Source organism: Bicyclus anynana, chromosome 2, assembly GCF_947172395.1.
Source record: "Bicyclus anynana chromosome 2, ilBicAnyn1.1, whole genome shotgun sequence".
Taxonomy (NCBI): domain Eukaryota; kingdom Metazoa; phylum Arthropoda; class Insecta; order Lepidoptera; family Nymphalidae; genus Bicyclus; species Bicyclus anynana.
This window is the reverse complement of record NC_069084.1, coordinates 185000-207123: the sequence shown is the minus strand read 5'-3', so window position 1 is coordinate 207123 and position 22124 is coordinate 185000. Positions and strand designations below refer to the sequence as shown.

The 22124-nt window shown below is 37.8% G+C and overlaps 1 protein-coding gene across 1 annotated transcript in view; it reads left to right on the top strand.

The window, feature by feature from the left end:
- Positions 1 to 3663: 3663 nt before the first annotated feature.
- LOC112051930 (retinal homeobox protein Rx1-like) overlaps positions 3664 to 22124 on the top strand; it is a 47985-nt gene continuing 29524 nt past the window's right edge. Inside the window, exon 1 of the mRNA XM_024090788.2 lies at positions 3664 to 4711. Within this exon, the coding sequence (XP_023946556.1) occupies positions 4303 to 4711 (409 nt within the window). The 5' untranslated portion in view covers positions 3664 to 4302. The remainder of the gene's footprint in view (positions 4712 to 22124) is intronic.

Genomic DNA, 22124 nt, shown 5'->3' with positions numbered 1-22124 from the left:
AGGAAATATTCTTGAGCACTCTGTATATGTGAGAATCTTATAAACAAATTAATATACGAGTAAATATTGGTAAGTAGGTACAGGTTGTATTTATTTACTGAAAATAATAGACAACTTTAAGGCTGTATTTAATAGATATAATTGAACCAGAAAAGTAGATTAATGTGTATTTAATGATTTTAAATTTATTTCGTGGTTGTTCATTATGAATATTATTTAAACGGGTACAGCTGATGTCAACTTCGCATCTCGCAACTTCAGTCCCGTCGTGACCACGATCCATGCAACTGGGTCGAAATATTGACATTAAAAATCATATCGTGGAATGTACCCGTTTAAATAATATTCATAATGTGTATTTCTTTCTTATACTCGTATAGGTATACAGGAAATTGTCAGTATTAACCCAGGTAACAATGAACCCCGTGCATGGAGAGAACATTGAAACTATCGTATCAGAGTCAAACATTTTATCCACCATAGTAGCTACTGACGATGAACTTAAACAAATCTAGTGTGTGCGGAACACTCCCGCACAGTGTCGCGTCGTTATTGCTGTTAATGATCTTCAATTATCGGAATGTATGGAAAGCGTAATTAATTTATATGGAGGCGGCGGTGGCGGCGGCAGGGGGGGGGGGGGGGCATTAAGTATTCAGTGGCAATATCGGTAATGAATTGCGCTGCTCGCGAGCGGACTCACGCTGTAGCCTTTACACTGACTAATTAGATCGTAAGCACCTGCAGTAGGAGATATCAGTCGACTCTTATGAGTGTACAGATCGCTAACTAATGCACTTCGTGAGAAAGCTCAGACATACTTAGGTACACGTTATAGCTTGGACGACATAATATGAGCAATGAAGACAGCTATGTTTGGAACATTTTTTGATGATCAAATCTTAAACGAGGAAATCCGGATAAATACCAAAGTTGCCGACATACGAGTAGCTCAACGAGTCGCCAAGCTGACTTGGTAAGTGCCAAAAGCCGAACAACGTTCGGTTTTGAGGTGTTGGAATGGCTACGGCAAGCTAGTCACAAAGAGTCGCTAGATGCAGGCAGGATCCATGTTTATTTCCAACCGTTCTTACAAAAGAATGATGAATGAAAGATGATGATGATGTGCCAGTAGCGAGCTGACTGCGGACCCGACCGATCCGACCGAGCAGTCCATTACCCGCCACACCGGAGAATGTATGGATTACCGACAGGAAGCTTGCCACGTGCTGTGACAGCGGTGATGCTTACGTTACGCTGAGAATAAGCTACTTATTTCAGGAGCTTGCAGATTACTACTTACTACGGCTGCAGTATACAATAGGTACATGCCCTATACTTTGTAATGCTGCAGATTATAGTGCCGTTTAGAAGTAAAACCATGTTACGTTTAAAGAGCTCGTATACAACATGGTACCAGCTAAAAAGCGTAATAGGGTTTAATTTGCTACGTAGGTATTTAAATTTTTTCTCAGTGCAGGTATACACCAAACGTTGGCAAGTGTTACAGATGTAAGCTACGTGTGTCCGTTCACTACCTCCAGACACTGATCCGATTCCGCACAAAGAGCAAGCGGCCGCACTAACAAACGCAAGTGTGTCCGCACCCGCACACAACAGCCGACCAAATCGCGGCGCATTAGCCGGATTGAGTGTAAATAGTTAACGCGCCGGCACGCGAGCCGCTGTTGTATTTTCACTTATTTTCAAAAGCCATTTAATTTTCCGCAATTTGTCGCGCGCCGTCAAGCGTTCATTATTGTAATGATTTTAGCCGCTTCGATACTCACTGTGGTGATAACGAATCAGTTGGTTTATTGCATCACTTCGTATTTATACATTTTTTATAATAGTTTACGGAATTTGCAGAATAACGACACCTATAACAGAGCAGCACTTTGCTTGATGCACGTCGTACAATGCCCATGCTATGTGCTCCCAGGTGATCGACCCGTCCGCCTGAGGCATTCATGGTGTTGATGATGATGATGATGATAATGATGAAGATGATCATCATCATCATCATCATATCTTTGACTGACTGTTATCTATTGTTCCAAAAGTCGTTTCAAAAAATGGTATTTTCGCAAAAAGGTTCGACCAGCACCTTCAGACTTTTTCCTGGACTGTTATCAATCACTGTATCAAGGAAACAGAAGGCAATTACTCTTGAATTGGCAAACTGCAATAAAACTGCAACGAAAAAGAAGAATTTCTTTTTAACCCCCGACGCAAAAAGAATGGTGTTATAAGTTTCACGTGTCTGTCTGTCTGTGGCACCATAGGCCCCGAGTGAATGAAATGATTTCAATTTAGTTTTTTTTGAGCTTTGAGTGCAATAACTATTTTTCTTTCACTAAGATGACCTTATTAAAAAACTGTCCTGTAAAAAATCACCATTTTAAAAAGTTATACAATTATCGAGGTTTGTAAATTGGTATAAATGTATAAGAGGTGCTTTTGAAGGGGTTTTTGGAAGGCTATTCAAATTAGTTTTAGATAATTAGGTGTTATTTCTAACGCTTGTGTTTTATCTATTAATTAGGTACGGGACGCTATGTATATGTTACCGTTAAATTGTAAAGTACGTTAGTTTATAATCTCACTCGTGATATTATAATCTATCGGAAGTGAAACCGTTAAATTGCAATCTTAAAACGTCACCTGGCCGAACTTGCCTCTGACTAACTTTGATTTGATAACCTTACCTAACTTAAGATTTGACTAAATTACACTTATAATTAACAATAACAAAATTTTACTAATGGAAGACCAGTGTTTAGTGTCTTTTTTTTCTTTTTTCTTTGATTTGTCCATTGTCATTTTTTACTATTTTTATTATGTCCGCTGTGTTTTTTTTGTAAACTCTATGGCAAATTTATCCTGAGTGACAATTTAACAGTTTCACTTCCGATAGATTATATTATTTTTGGGTATTATATAATACACCGAAAAATAACATGTTAGGACAGGGGTAGGGTTTTACGCGGACGAAGTCGCGGGCTTCTGCTAGTTTCTATTAAAAATGAACTTTTCAAGTCGACAATCAACTTAAAATATCCTAGTCGCTTAATATATAAAATATTTCCTTACAAAATACAGTAAAAAAGTTCAATACATTTAAAGGTAAATTATTCAAACAAGTCTGAATGGGAAGCAAGCCGAGACCCGCAGATAACAAGGTGTTAATGGCGCTAACTTTAAAAAAGCCGGTCAAAAGCTAACGCGGTTTTCTCTAAGCTACTCGTTATTTCCCCGAGTTAACCCTCCGACGCGCAGACAAAAGAAACGAGGCACAAAAGACCCGCGTCGAAGCAAAAAAGCATCCGCACTACGATTGGCCGAGCGGCGGTGACGTCACGCGCGCCCCGCCCCCTAGCAACCGTCGCCACCGCCGAGATGAAGCCGAGCGGGACGCGCGCTCCGGCGAACGAGACGGTCGTCATATTGACGATCGCGCTTCTGAACTCGGAAGATCCTAATGTCCCACTCGTATCATTGGAAAGTTTGTATTGTGGCATATAGTAAACAAAGTCCAATTTCCCGAGTGATGAAGTCACTTTTAAAAGATGTATCGAGGCGGTCAGTCGTGAAAGCTGTTATTGTTGGGTTACCGGTTTACCGATTTGGTTAAATTCATGTGTTAACAGACAGATGGGCGACTGTTTGCTCTCTCCTACTCGGCCGCGTGCTCGTCGGCCAATTGCGAGTGTAATTGTCTCAGTCTGATTAATTAGAGCTCATACTGTACCTTGCTGCGCCTCCCACGTGGTTATGATTTCTGGCTGTTTTAAACATCTAAGACACATTTATTTTATTAGCAATCGTCACAGAAATAAGAAAAGTTTTGCGATGTACTTTATCGCCTATTCCTACCAAATATCTATTTCCATAATTAAATATGAACTGAAGTCATTTATTAAGTCCGCCAAAACAACAATCAAGACGAAAAAATAAAAACAGTAGGTGCAAGTAAATACACAGTCAATCAAAACCCTTTATTGCGTTTAAAGAACGCAAACTAAACAGTAACAACTGAGATTCAAAGAATTCGATCAGCAAACACTTGGCACAATCGGCCGAATCAGAAGCGAAAAACACTATTGAACGTTTCAATACCATAAGGAAGTCCCGAGGGGCAAATGCTAATAGTGCCTCGCGCCTTGCCAAACAAAATCACTTCGCGACCCGAAAATTCGCACTTTCAATGGGCAATTGCACCCCCACCCTAGGCTCCGCCCCTTTCCCGACCCCGACGCGGCTCCGCGGCCTCAGTCAGTCGCGCTCGTCCGCTCGGGCAAGATGGACGTAACCGAGGACCGATTCTACGGCTCCCAGACGCCGGACCGGTCCGACACAAACAGTCCGCGATCGCAGATGAGCAGTCCGAACTCGACATCCTCCATAAACGTCACCGACCAGTCCATGTCCATGAGCCAGCACCAACAGAACCTGGAGACTCTGAACAGGATGGGGATGTTCTTTCACGCACAGCAGATGCATCTCAACCAAAGTTTCGACGTAGTGAAGACTAGGCTAGGTTTGACCCAAGTGCCCAACATGAGCCAGGGGCCGCGGCACACGATAGACGCGATCCTGGGGCTGAACGGGAGTAGGCAGGGAGGGAGAGTGGCCAGTGAGTTCGAGCAGAGGAGAGAGGAGCGCGAGTGCGACGCCGTGCCCGTGTCGCCCGGCGCCGTCGAGAGTGCCGGTGAGTGTTTCGCCGCCCGCGGGCCGATGTGCTGTGAGAGGGTTACACGCTCTGATCTATCGGACAGCTAACCAAAAAAAGTACCTACATTAAATAAAGAAGTTACTCAGTTTGTATACAAATTTCTAAATAAATATTTTCCTGGTTTAATGGGACACACCGGGATAAAAGTCTGCGAAAAATATTTACCGGTACATTCCACAGTTTCCTATTACAAGACACTTCTCATTCTCGCTACACATTTTCTTAATAGCTTTCTTAAAGACATGAATATTAATGCTTGGGTTCGAAGCATTTATACCAATTCCATTTTATACTCACAATAGGGCTAAAAGAAGAGTCCAAGAGTCAGTCAGTGTCGCACCTCATTTTGCTGTTTCTCACGAGTTAAAAGTTAGTACCTTGGTACCTCGACTCCACAATCACATTTGAATGCTTTCTCTTTTACGTCCACTTTTGCACTTTTATCCGAACCCATTTTCAAAATTAAATTAAATTAAATTTACCAAGTTCTAGAGGTTTTAGAACTTACGTTTAATAGTAAATAAACAGCAATATATGCTTGAACATTACTAAGTAGAGGGTTAAACTATTATATGATATCTGACATTCTCCTTTCCTGTTTGATCAAATTATATATTATGAACATGTGACACACAATGTTTGCCGATATACCTACCTAATGTTCCTGTTGCAACCAATATTAAGGTTTAATTGTTAGCTAAGTAAATAACGTCCACGACTATTGTAGGTACCTAATGTACTTAAATTACTTATATGTATTAATTTAAAAAATAGTATTTATTTTAAACTAGAGACACCACGTTTTACCGGGATAGTTTCAGCCGTTCCCGTGAGAGTACGGGAATAAAATATGACATAAATAACGTGGCTTCATAGAAGTAATAGAATTTTCAAAATCGGTTTAGTAGATCCAGAGATTACCCTATAAAATATTATGACAGAACCCGTAGGAGTAAGGAGATAGTGTACCTTTGCTTAGTCTAGCTTTGTGACAGTGAGAGAATTTTTCTAATCGGTTTAGTATATTCGGAGCCTACTAAATTCAAACAAACAATCTTCCCTCTTATATTCGTATAGATAATATAGATTTGGAACCCGCGTCATCGCGTTTCTTGCATCCGTGCCGGTATGTGCTTAGCAAACTTCCGACGGAAACTTCTGGAAGCAGTTGTTAGTGATTCTTTTTATTAACTCACTGATAAACTTTATTACCTAACATAATTATGAATTAACCTCTTCGAATTTAAGAAGATTCTCATTCCTAACTGAAAATGTGCGTTTTGTAAATTTATTCATAGAAAAGTTACTTAAGTAGGGTAGTCCAACGTCTTTGCAGATTAAGCTAAAATTTAGGGAAAATTAAATTAATCGGAATAAAAATAAAGTATGTAACTACCTAATAGGAAGTTTGACTCCAAAATTATAATTAGTGCTCGACTTTTATCGATATTTTCAAGATCACATCGTGGGTGTAGACAGATAGCGAGATTTATAAAAATCGAGATATATAAAAATATATCATACTTTGATGTTTTGCATGCCTTTTACGCCATATTTCATGCATTAAACTTTGTACGTAAAATCTGGTCCTGGATAGCTCTTCGCTGCTGTAAGCAGTTGCAATAGCAAACATTATTTCGTGTTTTAAATAAAATCATAAATTTTCTTTTTTTTCTGCGATTTCTCCTGCTCGGTTGGGTTGTTTCATATGCATTTTTATAAGGCGTGGGTATGATTTTATAGTTGATATACATACTCGTATTTAAAACTTTTTGTTTATAAATCCGGATTCTTTTAGTTATGAATCTTCACTTTTTTTTGGCAAATTCACGTTCGGTTCTGAAATGGTCACTGCTGTTATTCAATGAGTAAAAGTACATACAATTTTATTCTCACACATTTTACGTTAACTCACACTTAACTACCTACACCAGCACGCACACCTTTACACACATAGTATAATTATTTAAACTCGTTAAAACTAAAAATGGCGTTTATGCTAGCAGATGTGCTAATCATTTGCTTCAAAAAGGTTCTCAACGAAAGCGCTGCGTAAGTTGCTGTGACGATTTAAGGCTTACGTTATAGCACTTAGGCAGCAAAAAGAAAATAAAAAAATCGTTACTTTTTGTGCCCTGTTTTAATGAAAACATTTTGATTGATCTCATTGAATTAATATTTTGAAATTATCGGTACTGCAACTCTCTTTTATTCCCATCTCTAGGTTGAGACACAAGCCAAACTTTCAGTCAGTGCGAAGTGAGGGAGAACATATTATGTATATCAAACATTATTTTTTCTTTTATTCAATCCTGAAACGAGTAGGTATTAACGTTTTGAAAATGCTTGAAAACTAATCCTAATTGAAATAAATGAATATTGACTATCGATTCTATTTTTAGTGTGTTCTATTTGCTTAGAAGTATATTGGGGTATCGAATTCGCACGTTATAATCGCACAAATTATTATTACTAGTTTATTTAAGTAATAAAATAAAAAATTGGTAATTTAACTTTTAAATAATAAAATTGTAGGTAATCTTTTAGTTAGGTAGGTAGGTATCCATTTGGTGATAATTACTTAAGTACGTATAGGGGAGACCGGGGCAAGATGGGATACTTAAGAGAAAAGCCATCATAATACGAAAATAAACACGTTTATTTTAAATCTTTTGCATTGAATGAAACACTTACAGTTTTATTTAATATAATTACAATCTTCTATTTCGCAAAACTACATATTTATTATCCAAAAAATTAAATAAATGACACATGTCAAATATCCCGTCTTGCCCCATGATCGGGGCAAAATGGGAAAAACTATGGGGCATAATGAGTACATATTTTATTGTGGTATGCCTTTATTGAAAACTATTATGTAGCGTCCTAATTTCTTTTTCCCATAGTCATTATCTGATTCAGTATCGGCATCTTCAGCATATCACGCTTTTCTTACTCGGCGTTCCAAGGTCTATTTAGGTACGTCATATATAGTTGAAGCTATAAGAAATCCCACTGTATCAGAAAGTAAAGCTCTTCTCATATCGTCTTCTACTTATGCTCCACAATTCGTTTTACGTTTATAATTTCGTAACAATAACTGCAAAAAAATATCGTTAATTAAATAGCTGTAAAAAGAATTGTATACAAAAAGAGCTATCCCATTATGCCCCAACCATTTTGCCCCAATTGCCACATTTTAAAAAAGTAATAATAGTTCTAACCCACAAAATTATTCAACGAAAAATCTATTGAAATACGTTAGTTTGACACTATTATAACAAGTTTGCGTAAACAAAGTTACATTAGCACTGATACCTACCTTTGTGCACATTGACTTAAAATAGGAAACTTCGTAAAAATCCTTCAAAAATCAGTTTATTCTCGCCGCGCAGCCAAAACACGCAGTGACGCGTACGCACCGCTCGGACTCGTATGATGCGACAAAATATCGCCCAAATGGCACTAAGTTCGGCTTTGTAGCGTTCATAAGTCACGCACACAAGCACATTTCCCGTCCTGCCCCGAGCTTCGTCTTGCCCCGGTCTCCCCTATATTTGATAGCTCGTTGGCAAACGACAAAAATTAAAAAAATATTTACCCTACGGCTAAATAATATGCTACTTTATCCCCGTTCATGTACGCTACAGTAAGTTTTTGTGAGTAGAACCGAGTCAGAGGCGATTGGCGATCACCTTCCTAGTGGCAGCAGGGGCCACCAATTACCTCATACAAACTCATTAACGTGTATTTCACAATCGAAGCAAATCGATCTGTCAATCCATCGAGCGATCGGTCGAGCTAATGTGTGATCATGATAAACAATTGCGCAACTTCACAAACTATCGAGCGTTGCGCTGCGCGAGAGACCATCGGCTGCGCTCTTGCGCAGGACCTTGCGCTGCGGGCGCCGCTACACTCAGCACGGCTGTTCAATTTGATTTTACTCCTAAGTAACTGGAAACGTCAGAGTTATGACGAGAATACCTATACGAGTTTCTTAGTATTGAATGTTAACCTTCACCTATCTACCGTAACCACTAAATACTGACTACAGAGGATGGCCGAACCGGACAGCGTTTATTATACAAACTTCGTATGCCACAGAACTTTTGATGTTCTGATGATAGACATTTTATGAAAAGTACAGTTGGTTATACTAGTAGTATAGAGAAGAATTAATATTCGGATAGCTTTAGAGTGATATTAGCTCTTTAAGTTTAAACTAGAAATTTAAGAGCCCTGAGAGTCAATTGATGTGTAGGTAGGAATCAGCTAAAATGGCGAGTTTTGTGTTAGAAATTACTTTGATATTAAGTACGAAAAAATGCTTATATTTTAGCTATCCGATCATCACACATATATTGTAAGAACGTTTGTCAAATATCAATTATTATCCCGTCGCAATCGGGCCTACCATTTCGTACAATTTTTGCACAGCCTGGTTAAATACCTTGTGCAGGCCTCTGGCTTTACAGCTATTATTAAACTGTAATAAGCAGTAATAATTTTATACTATAGATAGTTTACGTCCCTACAAAATTACCGCAAAGTGATCCGAACTTAGCTACACCACTCAGCGCATACAATCATGCACAATTTGTATATTTACTCGTATGTAGGTATATATAGTTTTTACACTTTCTGTACACACAACTTGACATTGTAGACGATATATTTTAGGTATTATTTGTTTAAATAACGTTCGTTGTTTAATAAGTGACTAAATTGAGTAAATTTTCCACATTTGTCCGCCTCAGTTTTGATGCGCCAGTCCCCATCTCTAGTATGAAATATCATAACTCCTCTAAGTTCGAGGCTACAAGTTTCGTAAGTTGGCTACAATTTCGTAATCGTGTTTGCGTAGGTATTGCAATAAAGTCAAACAGGCACTGAGATAGGTAGATACATAGCCTCCCAAAAATTAGAACTGCGACGCTTTATCTTTAGAAGCACACAGAGAATATTAAGAAAAGGCATCGGTGCGCAATCATTAGAATTTTAAAAGTTTTGAATTGTACCTACCTTAATATCACATTTAATTTTTAGGGTTCCGTAGTCCACAAGGAACCCTTATAGTTTCGCCATGACAGTCTGTCCGTCCGTCCGACTGTCCGCGGCTTAGCGATGAGACTATTACTATAAGAAAGCTGTAAATTAGCAACATGTATCTACAGTATCTACATTAAAAATGTGAACAAAGTCGTAAAGTAAAATCTTAAAAAATATTTTTTTAGAGTACCTCCCCTACATGTAAAGTGCGGATGATTTTTTTTTACTCGTTTTTTTTCATAATGAGGGATATCGTTGGATAGGTCTTTGAAAGATATGAGAGGTCTTTTACCAATATTTTTTGATTTAGAGATCCGTTTGTAAAATATTAAGCTTTTAATAGCAAATTTTTGTTAGAATTACAAAAGCACGATATATAACGAAATTACAAGAAAAACCATAACAGCTAAGTAGCAGTAGCTATTTAAAGAGTAATAGTCGACTAACTTAACACTGGAAAGACCGCAGCGGCCAAATTGACGGTTCCGTGAAGTAATATATATGTATATTTTTAAATTTATACTTTGTTTAGGCCTGAGACTCTTTTATATGTTTTTTTTTTTATATACCTATAGTATAAAAATATTTGATTACCTACATTATTTTATTAAGTCCGGCTTTGTTATTGTTCAATTTGATCTATCAGAGGTGTGTAAACTGGATTTGTATTCGTTATTATTAAACGCCCGCGACTTCGTAAATTCAGTTTCTCACAAATACCGCGGGAACCATGTATTTTATTGCGGGATAAAAATTAGCCTACCTGTTGATCAATAATCTTCTCTGTCTTCCTGTGAAAGTCCCATTAAAATAGGTTCAGTCGTTCCAAAAATTAGTCCACGTTTTTTTTAAAAAGCTTGTTTATGTTTTAGTATCGTGTAAACTAAACTTCAGAAAACACAGGTATCTTGAAATCATAGACAGATACTCCAATAGTATATACTATATAATAGGTATGTATTGATGATAAATGATAAATATTGAATTTATTTGAACTAAACCAATATGACTGGATATTAGTAAGTAATCGTTATCTCGTTATCTACTGGACATACGATAACAGACATACTAGCGTCATAATGGCGGTGTTGGTCTTTTTAGGTAAAAGAAAATGCCGGTCTTTCTAGTGTTAAAAAAATTACTAATCTTTTGTAACCTAATGTGGTGTGCATCAATTTTTTTTTCCAACTTTAATATTATTACAATTACATTTCCTTTTAAAATTGCGTACGTTTTTATGTACATACACTAAATTCTCAAATATATACTGACTATGCACAGTCATTATTTTTATTATAGTAAAATATGATATAATGCTATGAAAGTAAGTCTATATCAGTCATATTACAATTTTTTTTTAAACCGCATCTGCAGCTGAACTAAGTCTGTCCAATGGATTATTTAAATGTGGGCCCTACTGTTGCTTAGCGTCTGACGTAATTTCAAGAAAAACAGTGGTATTCACCACCACCAGTAGTGGTACCAGATCTAATTCCTCATCACTAAACTTAACACTGGCCTTTACTTGCTGTATGCAAATATTATGCATTTCGTTTTTGAGCACTAAATTATTAATCAAAAAAAAATCAACTTTCTTGAGAGAGTTGTTTACATCGTCATACTTGATTTCTCTTTTTCTTTTTATTTTAAAATACAAAATCCCAGTTAAAATAATTTTTAATGTATTTATTTATTTTGCGATCGAAACTGCATTAGGACACCCGCCGCGCCAAGAGGCCTAGCTCGTAGCTCTCAAATGCGCGCGCAGTGTCACTAGACCTCCAAGCCGATATTTTTATAACTCGCAAGTGCGAGTTTCGAATTCACCTCTATCTCTCTCTGTTTAACACAATACTATAGAAAGAGAAAGATAGCGGTGAATTCGACACTCGCACTTGCGAGTTAAACAAGTCATCGTTAGAGAATACTCGTGCTTGTCGCATCTAAGCGATGTCTCCTTATCGTAATCCTATCTGATGCACCCGCCGCGCTGGCAGCCGTAGCTCGTAGATGCGCGCGCGCAGTGTCACTAGACCTGCTAGATGGCCCATAATGTCTAGGACACTCCGACACTAAACAGCTCAGCTCTACTAATGTCGAATCTGGATGTTCTATTCAATAGGCTAGTTGACACTTTTATTTTAATGTTCATAAATAGTTCACAATCGTTCTACTAGACTAAAAAAATTTTCATATTTTTTTAGACATGATTACATGAAATTTTTAGTTTTTAAATACGTTTTTGACAATATGAGCCAAAACGCCTGTCGGCCATGATGGTATATATATCAACTGTTTCATGACGTGACTTTGACAAAAATATCAGTTAACAATTAGTTTGACGTTTAGTACATTAAGTGTGTTAGTACATCAAGACGTCAGCGTTTTTGACTTTTGGAAAATTTGAAAAAATACGTGATATTTAAATTAAGTTTTCTAAGAAATCCGTAACTTTATGCGCGTGGTTTAATACACGTGGCCGGTTTTTTATTTTAAAAGCCAATTTTCTTGTGGTTTTTCTTAACTTCTTTATATTCTTTATGTGGTTTAATGTCGGTCCAGCAGTGTAAAAGTTTGTTTAATTAGATTGAGAGAGTTTGATTATTCGACCTAATACTGCAACCAAAATGGTCTCTACAGAACCCCAACTCTTCGAAAACTCACAGCAGACATATCATATTTATATGGTGGGTACCTACCCAACCTTACTTTTTAAGAGTTCTTACATAAACTATACTTACATAAGTATGTTGTAGTAAATGTGATATTTTTAGGGTTCCGTTGTCCACAAGGAACCCAAGTTTCGTTATGTCCGTCTGTCTGTCCCTTCATATGTCCGCGGTTTAGCGCAGAGACTGTGACTACTGCAAAGCTGTAATTTATCGTAAGTATGAACATTAAAAATATAAACAAAATCGTTAAATAAAATCTTGAAAATCTTTTTAAGGGTATGTCGCCTACATGTAAATTAGGGATATTTTTTTTGTTTGTTATGTCGCAGTGTTGGTATTTTAAAGGTATGAGGGTCTTCTACCATTATTTTTAAATTAAGATTTGGGGATCCGTGAAAAAAATCACAAAAGTATATTTAAATAATAAGGAAAACTATAAAAACTAGGTAGTAATTGATATTGAAAGAGTTAAATTCGAGCAACTTATAAAACGTAATTGGAATTTAATAATTGCATACTAATTCTGTTTTTAATTAAATAAATAAAGTTATTAGTAAGATAACTCAAGAGTCTGTTATTAAAACTAGAAAGCTGAAATTTGGCATACATACACGGTAAAAAGAACGTTGGAATAAAAATACTTTTGAGGTTCCTTCCCTACATGAAAAGTGAGGTGATTTTTTTCCTCGTCTATCCTATAGTGTGTGTTTCTAATTTAAACTACGGAATCCTACACTGCGCATTTGTAGCTGTCCCTTGTAAAAAAATAAATTAGTACAAAATATTCATGTTTGATTGCCCTCTACAAAGGGATTTTCAATAGTATCGTAGTATAAAGTTATAAACGATGTCCTTTAATTTAGGAATCGCAGTTAGTGGGCAAAGTAAACATGCGATGTGAACATTGCGGGGGTGGCGCGGTGCAGGGGGGGGGGGGGGGGGGTGTAAAGGTCGAGTATAATTTCTGTGAAATTAATAATTATCGTTATCGCTTATCACGGCGATCTGCCGCACGCAGCTCAGCGGTAACTAATTGCTGAACAAACGACTTGCGCCAAGAAGTGCCACCAGCTTCTGCCCGCGGACAGAGTAGTAAGGCAAGTTTAGTCTTTTGAATTAGAACATTCAAACTAAGTACACTCAAAATAAGTACATTTTGATACTCCAGACAAAAAATTCATAGGTACAAAGTCTTTTGCTAGTAAACAGAATCAGCCGAATTTTGAGTAAAATTAAACGTTAAAAGTTAAATTAAATATGAATTGATTTTTGTAATAGTTATGGAACCCTCCGTAGCTGCAGCTGACTCACGCTTGTCTGGTGTTTTATTTTCACAGCGCATTAAACGCTTGGCTCGGATAATAAGCACCTAAAATAATATGGCTAATTACAGATTAATTAGAGTAATAACAAACACAGCAATGTTGTGAGGCTGCGGCGCGGGTGGAGGGGGGTTGTGTGTGAGGGAGCAGGAGGGGGGGGGGTCCGGCCGCAGCTGATGGAGGCTTCATTGGCTCTCGATTTGCGGTCACAATCGATTCGCCATTACGATTCGATTACAGCCGCCCCTCGCGGTAGTGCGCTGTTTATGTACGAAATTGCGTTTGTTTGCGCGCTAATGGACACTGCGTGCGGTAATTGTTGCGTCGTGCGTTGTGCGTGTGCGTGTGCGTGTGCGGTTCGGTGTTTGTTGCACGGGTCTATGTGCTCCGTCAGAGCTACGTAGGCACACAAACTACATCGATTGTTAACGCACGAGACATGATAACTTAACAAATGAAATATATGTTGAATAAAACGACTTCCAATAAATCGTAAAAAGTATTTTTTATTTTAACTAACCTTAAAATAGTCAGCAAAACATGCGCGAATCTTTATCGACTTCAATATTACTCAATAGGTAGGTACATCTCTATATTGAAATCGATGAAGGTTCGGGTCGGTTTAAATAAAATAAATAAATAAAAATAGTTTATTTCGGTAGGTAACATCAATCGGAAATAATTAATTAAAGGCAGGGATAATTAATTTTACTTTTAGTGTTTACCAAATTTTATTAATAACTAATTATTACCAAGTTGCCGCCACTTGTATCAATGACGAATTGACGAGGTTATAATAAGTGAACATTACAATTAACATAACATTAACATATTATACATATGTATACGTAAATACTTACTCAAGTATTTAGTACAATGATTAGTCATTGATTTCGTTAGTTATTCTATCCTAATATCATTAACGTTTACAAAGTAGGTAAGTCGTCCCATGCCACGTTAATACTCTACTTTCGGAAACACCAATCAGTTTCGAATGTTATCTCTTATAGTAAAATATTTCTTATAATAAAGATTGTTACCTAATTATTTAATAAGTAACATGAGCGGCGCGGTCACGCACGGGCAGCGCGCGGACCGCTCACAGCTGGGGAAGGCGAGCTATGAGCGCGCTAATGACGCCGACTCCGAGATCGTTGTAATGATAACCGCACGCAGCCGCACGCGACGCGCCGCGCGGCAGTCCGTGTACAGGATCAGATGACGAGGCCAAGCCAGTTGCAGCGAGGAGTGCGACGGGGAGTTGTGATATCCTCAAGATTTTTACCGCCGCATGGATGATGTCTTTGAGCTTGTGGCTAAAGTCTGATTCCAAGAGTAGAATGTCTTTGACACAATCAAACCGACAACACGACAGCAACTGTGGTGCCGACACTCATTAGCAAGTGTAATTAGCACAGCGGCGATCACCCGCCGCGAGCGCGGGTCTTCATTTACGTCATTTATTTGGTAATTAATGATTTACACTTCATTAAGAGGCTAATTTTATAATCGATTTCAAAAAGGTCGCGTTTATCTTTCCTTTTAATTTTATACGCGGACGAAATCTTTTTTTCATTTTGTTAGGGATTGCTGTCAAGGTGGTTAACTTGATTATCTACGTACAAACATTTTTGCGTCGGCAAATATTATGGGTATTAAAGAAAATGTGATATATGTAGATACTTAAATATTTAGGTATGGTCTGACAAGTTCGTTGATAACACTCCCATGATATGCGGACGACGGGGGGAAAGACTGCGCGGGTGTGAAATCGTGCGTGCGGGGAAGTGACGTGCATCAGTCGTGGGTTTTTCATTCATTGCTACACGCCCCCCCGCCCTGCGCGATGTTTTCAAGAGTGTTACGAACGAAGCCTCCTATATTACTTCTTGATTGTCAATGGTATTTAGCGAAAAGCTTTGACCGATACCAATTCAAGAAGCTTTCGCTTGGCCGTTCCTTCCGTGTGCTTACCTCCAGTCCCAAAGTTTCGATATTTCAAAAACACTTAACACAGTGAAATTGTAATATTGTAGTGAAATATATTGTTTCTTTTATTATTATTATTGAAATGAACACGATCAAGATTTCCGGAACTGTGCTGTAAGTAACAATAGTGAAGTCATGAATGTGTTACAGCCGGCGAATAACCCGATTTGAAATTGTCGCGCCGTGGTCCTCAACGACATGGTCACACCTCCAGTGCCTGCTCGTAGCACCGACACATGTGGTTTCTTACGGAAATTATCGACTTGACCCATCTTTAGGTGCTCGACGTAAAGCTTAGGTACGAAAAGCGCGAGTTTGTGTACAATTCCTAATCCTGTAGGAAAGTATTCGTACAACTAAAAACCCATAGCATTTTTATTAACCTTTTCCGTGACTTAAAAATCCGTATCGGCATAAACTAACACTAGACTCACAGGCATAATTCAAAGCTGCTATGGAATACGAAACACCATAAATCGTCCGCCGCCGCCATCAGTTACCGTCGCCATTGATAGTTTGATGAGACATGAATGTTGTTCGGCAGTTGCCATCGATCTGCTGCGAGTCGCGACTCACGTGTCACGCTCGCGACACGCGACACACGACACACGACACACATGTCACATGACGTGCAATAGCCTAATACCTACTGCTTTCTTCTAAGAGTATGTACGGCGAGATACGATATTAGCTACTTAGTAGAGACTCCTCCTTGAGCTGTGATAGCCCAGTGGATATGACCTCTGCCTCCGATTCCGGAGGGTGTGGGTTCGAATCCGGTCCGGGGCATGCACCTCCAACTTTTCAGTTGTGTGCATTTTAAGAAATTAAATATCACGTGTCTCAATCGGTGAAGGAAAACATCGTGAGGAAACCTGTATACCAGAGAATTATCTTATGAATGAATTTGAATGATATTTTATTCATGAAAATGTAGGTTTAACATGATGGTACATATTATACAATTGAGCCTTTATACATTTTACCATAACTGGTGTATGAATTATCTTAAATAATTAAATACATTTGAATGAAGAAAAAAAAAGAATCTAAATTAATACAATGTCACAATTAGAAAATAATAAGTTAGAAAATGTCCATGTCCATAAAATAATCTTGAATGTCATAATAACTTTTTTTTAATAATAATTTATAAATTTTACATTTAAATATTGACCAGGGCATCTCTTTTAGACTATGAGGAAGTTTATTATATATTTTTATTGCCATACAAAAAGAACTCTTGGAATATATTGTCAATCTTGTGGGAGGTGTAACCAATTTATTTTTGCGGCATGTTCTCAGATTTGCGTTGTTGGTGTGAATAGAGAATAGACTAGGGTTTTTTTTTACAAAAAGAAGCATTTGATATATGTACTGACTAGGTAATGGAAGAATTTCAAGTTTTTTAAATAAGGGTTTGCAGCTATCCAAAAAGTGCGCTCCGTACATAGACCGAATACATGCTTTCTGACGTATAAATGCTCGATTAGCATCTACTGAATTGCCCCACAAGATTAATCCATATTGCAGTATGGACGATACATAACCATGATACGCTAGTAAGGCAGTCTTTAAATTTTTTTCGAGGGTTCGACTAAGCCGTCTCAGGACATAGGTGAATCGGTCTAATTTTATACATAGTTTGTCCACATGGTCCTTCCAATTACAGTGTTTGTCTAATAAGAGGCCGAGGAATGATACAGTATCTACTTCTTCTATTGGCATTTGATCATATACAATACATAGATTTGATGGAGTACTATTGTAGGTCAGAAATTGAACACATTTAGTTTTTGTTGTATTAACTGATAGGTTATTAGCTTCCAGCCAATCCTTAGTTTTCTGTAATGTGGTGTTAATTTCGTTTTGAAGCATGTTTTTGTCTTTGCATTTAATTGTAATTGTAGTATCATCTGCGTATAGAATGCAGTCATGAGGGATGTGTTCTGGTAAATCGTTGATATAAATTATAAATAATAGCGGTCCTAAGACACTCCCTTGAGGTACACCGTAAGGGTTTAGATTACTATAGCAGCAACAAAACCTTTTACAATGACTATTTAAAGTTTGTTGGATTTCGACACATTGCTCACGCTGGCCTAAGTAGCTTGTTAGCCACTGGAGCCCTTTTCCTCTTACCCCATAACGTTCCAACTTTCTCAGTAGTGTCTTGTGACAAACTAAGTCGAAAGCTTTCGACATATCAAGGAATACTGAAGCCATGTTCATTTTTTCATTTAACCCTTCTGTTATAGTTTTATTTAGTGCGAAGCACGCCAATGTTGTACTCCTATTTCTCCTAAAACCATATTGCTGTGATTTTAATATTTTATTACTCTCTAAAAAAGCAGTTATCTTGTTACACACTATTTTTTCGAATATTTTAGACAAGATAGGGACTAGTGTTATGGGTCTGTAATTACTAATATTATTTTTATCGCCTTTTTTAAATATGGGTTTTACTATAGAATACTTCAATTTATTGGGGAATATACCATTCAAGAAAGAAGTGTTTATGATGTGGCTTAACGGAGTCGTCAAATAATCAGCACATAGTTTAATAACTTCAGTTAATTCTCTGCGTGTGTGAAGTCTGCCAATCCGCATTGGGCCAGCGTGGTGGACTATTGGTCTAACCCCTCTCATTCTAAGAGGAGACTCGAGCTCAGCAGTGAGCCGAATATGGGTTGATGACGACGAGAGACTCCTCGTTGAAAATCAAAATGTTGATGTACAGGCAAATGTTGACGATTATTTCAAATTATGGCATAGAGCTGCAAGACAAAAATTACTAAATAGATAAAATAAATGGACTTAAACATACACTTATCGCTATCTAGCCTCAAAGTAAGCGTACTTAAAACCTTAGGAATTCAAATATTGTACACAGACGTTTTCTAAGAACTTCGAAATAACTACGGTCTCGAGCCGCTTGTTGTTGTTGTTCTTGTACCCAGAGCCTGTACAGCATGGCACAGCGCGAGGCGCTGGTCCGCGGCGAGCGAGCGAGGCGTGGGCGCGAAGGTACATAATCTCGATACCGGTCCGACCGCCAATAAAAACAAAATTGAATAACGAACGCATTTGTAAAATCATTAATATCGAAGAGCTTTAATATGTAGCAACACGGCAAATCTGACACGTGATTAGGGTTGCCGCACAAAAACACTGCCCATTATGCGCCGCGCGGCGGAGTGTTGCCAGATTACCGATAATTACTACAAAAAGGGGAGATAGATCATATCGCCGTAAGTGTAAAACATCTTAATGCGCTGTCCGTAATGTCTTTATTTGTTTTGTACCTCGCAGCGCCGTCTCGCTCACGCGCGCGCGCTCTCCGCTCGAGTCGGAGCGAGACGCGGGATCTGTTTTGACGTCTGATCGCTCAATCTGAAATGTTTGACTAAAAGTTTTTGTCACTGATTTTACTTAATCTGTGTTACAATTGACAGTCGATTTCAGTTTCTTTTTATTGAATTAAAATGTTTATTTAATCTTGTTTCGTGTTGTGTAATTCGATCAATTCGTTAAATTGTATTAGCGCAGATCGGAATAGATAACGCTGAAACGCATTAAGCCTAATGGTTAGCGCGACCTGGGAGCTGACACTTACCGGTGGTCGGTCGGGCGGCGCCTGCGAGCGGCCGACGGGTCATGCGTTCACATTGCACACACGCGTCTAAATCATGACTATAAGTTATGTGTGACACGATTTATGACAACCGTTTTGAGCCATTTATGCGTACAAAAATGATTTTTGGACAAATCAGGTATTGTTTCTTTTCTAATAGACAGTTTTCAAAATACATCTATTCGTAGTACTAAACTTACAGAAAAAACAAAAGCTTTATCTATATTGACTAGTAACTCTACCCATGTCGTTTATTTGCGTAGTCATCAATAAACGACAAGATATTGAGTCACAGGTATAACTGGGGTCATCGTTTATGGTCGTATCCATGTATTTTAGGTTATGAATGTGAACGCAAAAGACAAATATTATCCCGCCGGCGGACGCACACACGCGCTGCACTGTGTCCACAACACATAGGCGACGTTGACGTCTACTGCGTCCAATCAGTCATATTCAAATTCTCTATTTACACTAATGCCCGCTCTTCACGTTGGAAATTGTTGTGGTCGTCGAAACTGCAGCAGTACATGATAGCCGGCGTATTTGCCAATGAGTTGGCCAAACTGAAGAGCGGGCTTTATTTAGAGACTATGCTATAGACCAGCACATACAAATGTGTCAAATATGTTTTAAAGCATAAACACCATAACCGATAGGTACTACTGAAAATGTACAGGAACGGCAGACTTATAGATCTATAGAAGATTAGGCGTGAAATCTCTAACAACAGCAATTCTACGACTAGCTTAGAACCTCAAAGACTACACACGAAGCCTTCCCTGTCTGCAGACGTCGCTCCTGCATCAGATACGGCGTCACCGCGCGCCGCGGAATTTGAATATAATTGCATTATCACGGCGCATTAGCATACGCAAACACACACTTGTTTGATTTATTGTCGGCCGCTAATTGCAGCCGCTACTGCATGCGGCACAGCGCGCGGTGTCGGTCGCTACTGGCTATCACTCGGTGTCCGGTTGCAGCGAGGTAGGCCGCAATTTATGATCACAACTTCCTATGGATCCTACCGACTGCGCCAAATAAGATTTTTAAAGTCAAGAGCTACTAAAGAGATACTAAACCAAGTCGTTGTGGAATGTTTATCAATAAATACATTTGAAATGCAAAAACGCTAGTAAGTAATTTTACACCTAACAGTCATTGTACTTGATCCTAAATTAAATCATTAATCTTAATTAAGTAATAAGCTTAGAACAATTACTTAATATAGTGAATAAAATTTTATAAAAAACAATACGTAATTTTTAATAAATCTATATACATACTTACTCATACCTATACAATTAGATAAACATATGAAAGTGAAAGTTCACTCATCACGAAATACTGAAAACTGCCCAAAATAATCCAGGATTTTTTCTCAATGCTAAATTTCAGAAAATGTTAATTAACTCGAAAGACTCAATTTGCATGAAAATTCGCTAATAAGAGTGTGACCAGCAGACAAAAACTTAAAGTCACCGATACTCTTATCCATGCACTCACACTTAAATGGAAAACAGACTCTGAGTCTTACTGACAAATTAATCTTTTGAATTAACAACGGAATTAGTAAGCACTTTCGACTATTACTCTTTAAATAGTAATTGCTACTTAGCTGTTATAGTTTTCCTTGTAATTTCATTATACATCCTACTCTTGTGAATTTTTTTACGTACCCATAATTAACCGTTTAGCCGGTAGAGGCTGGGGTCACTAACAACAATTACCTTCGAAGAATGTTGGTAGAAGACTCCTCAAATCTTTCAAAAACCTATCTAACGATACACCACACTATGAAATAAACGAGTAAACAAATCGTCCTCACTTTATACGTAGGTGAGATACCCTAAAAATTATTTTATTTTACGAGTTTGTTCAAATTTTTAATGTTCATATCATGCAAAGGAGATGATCTATTTCAGGTCCACTCTTGTACCCCGTTTTATAAAAATTTTAAAAATACAAAGATTTTGTTAAAATCTAAATAAGTTAATAAATCTCACTTAATTAAAACCCAAGTTTTTGAGTTATATCAAGATGGCGCCCATAAAGCAATTATGACATGACAATTGGCAGCAAACGTCAAATCGACTACTGCACTGAAAACAAAAATCATTACCCTTATTAGTGTTGCATTTCTTGGGAGAGAATGAATATTATTTCGAAAGAATTTAAGTGAATTCGTAGATTTGTATAATCAAAATTAGTTAAAAAAATATTTTATTTTATTTCCGCCAGGGTACAATGACTGATCCTGGGCTCCATTCAATTTTGTACCAACTCCTTTACAGCTTTCTAGTAGTTTCTGCGCTAAGCCGCGTGGAACTTTAAGGGTTCCTTGTGGACTACGGAACCCTAAAAATCAAAAATGTTTTTAAAATGTAATAGCAATAAAATGATGCATAAGCCAAGAAATTCACTAGGTATTTAGGTACTAGTGAGTGAGGTTCTATATTTTATCTGGCGTTCTCCTTTGGCATGGAGGTAGTTATAGTTACGAATAGTAGACGTGCGCTAAGAAACGAGTTTGCACCAGGGTTGGATTAAGGAGGAGAACAAAGTTTTGTCATAAAACATTTTATTTGTCCTTGCCTTACCATTATGGAACAGTTTTCTCCTCCCTTCTTTATCTAACCTTAGGGCTTTCCTCTGGCAGGCCGTCTCTGCTCGTCAAAGCCCCTGTTGATACCCAATGCCATTAATACCCGTCCCGA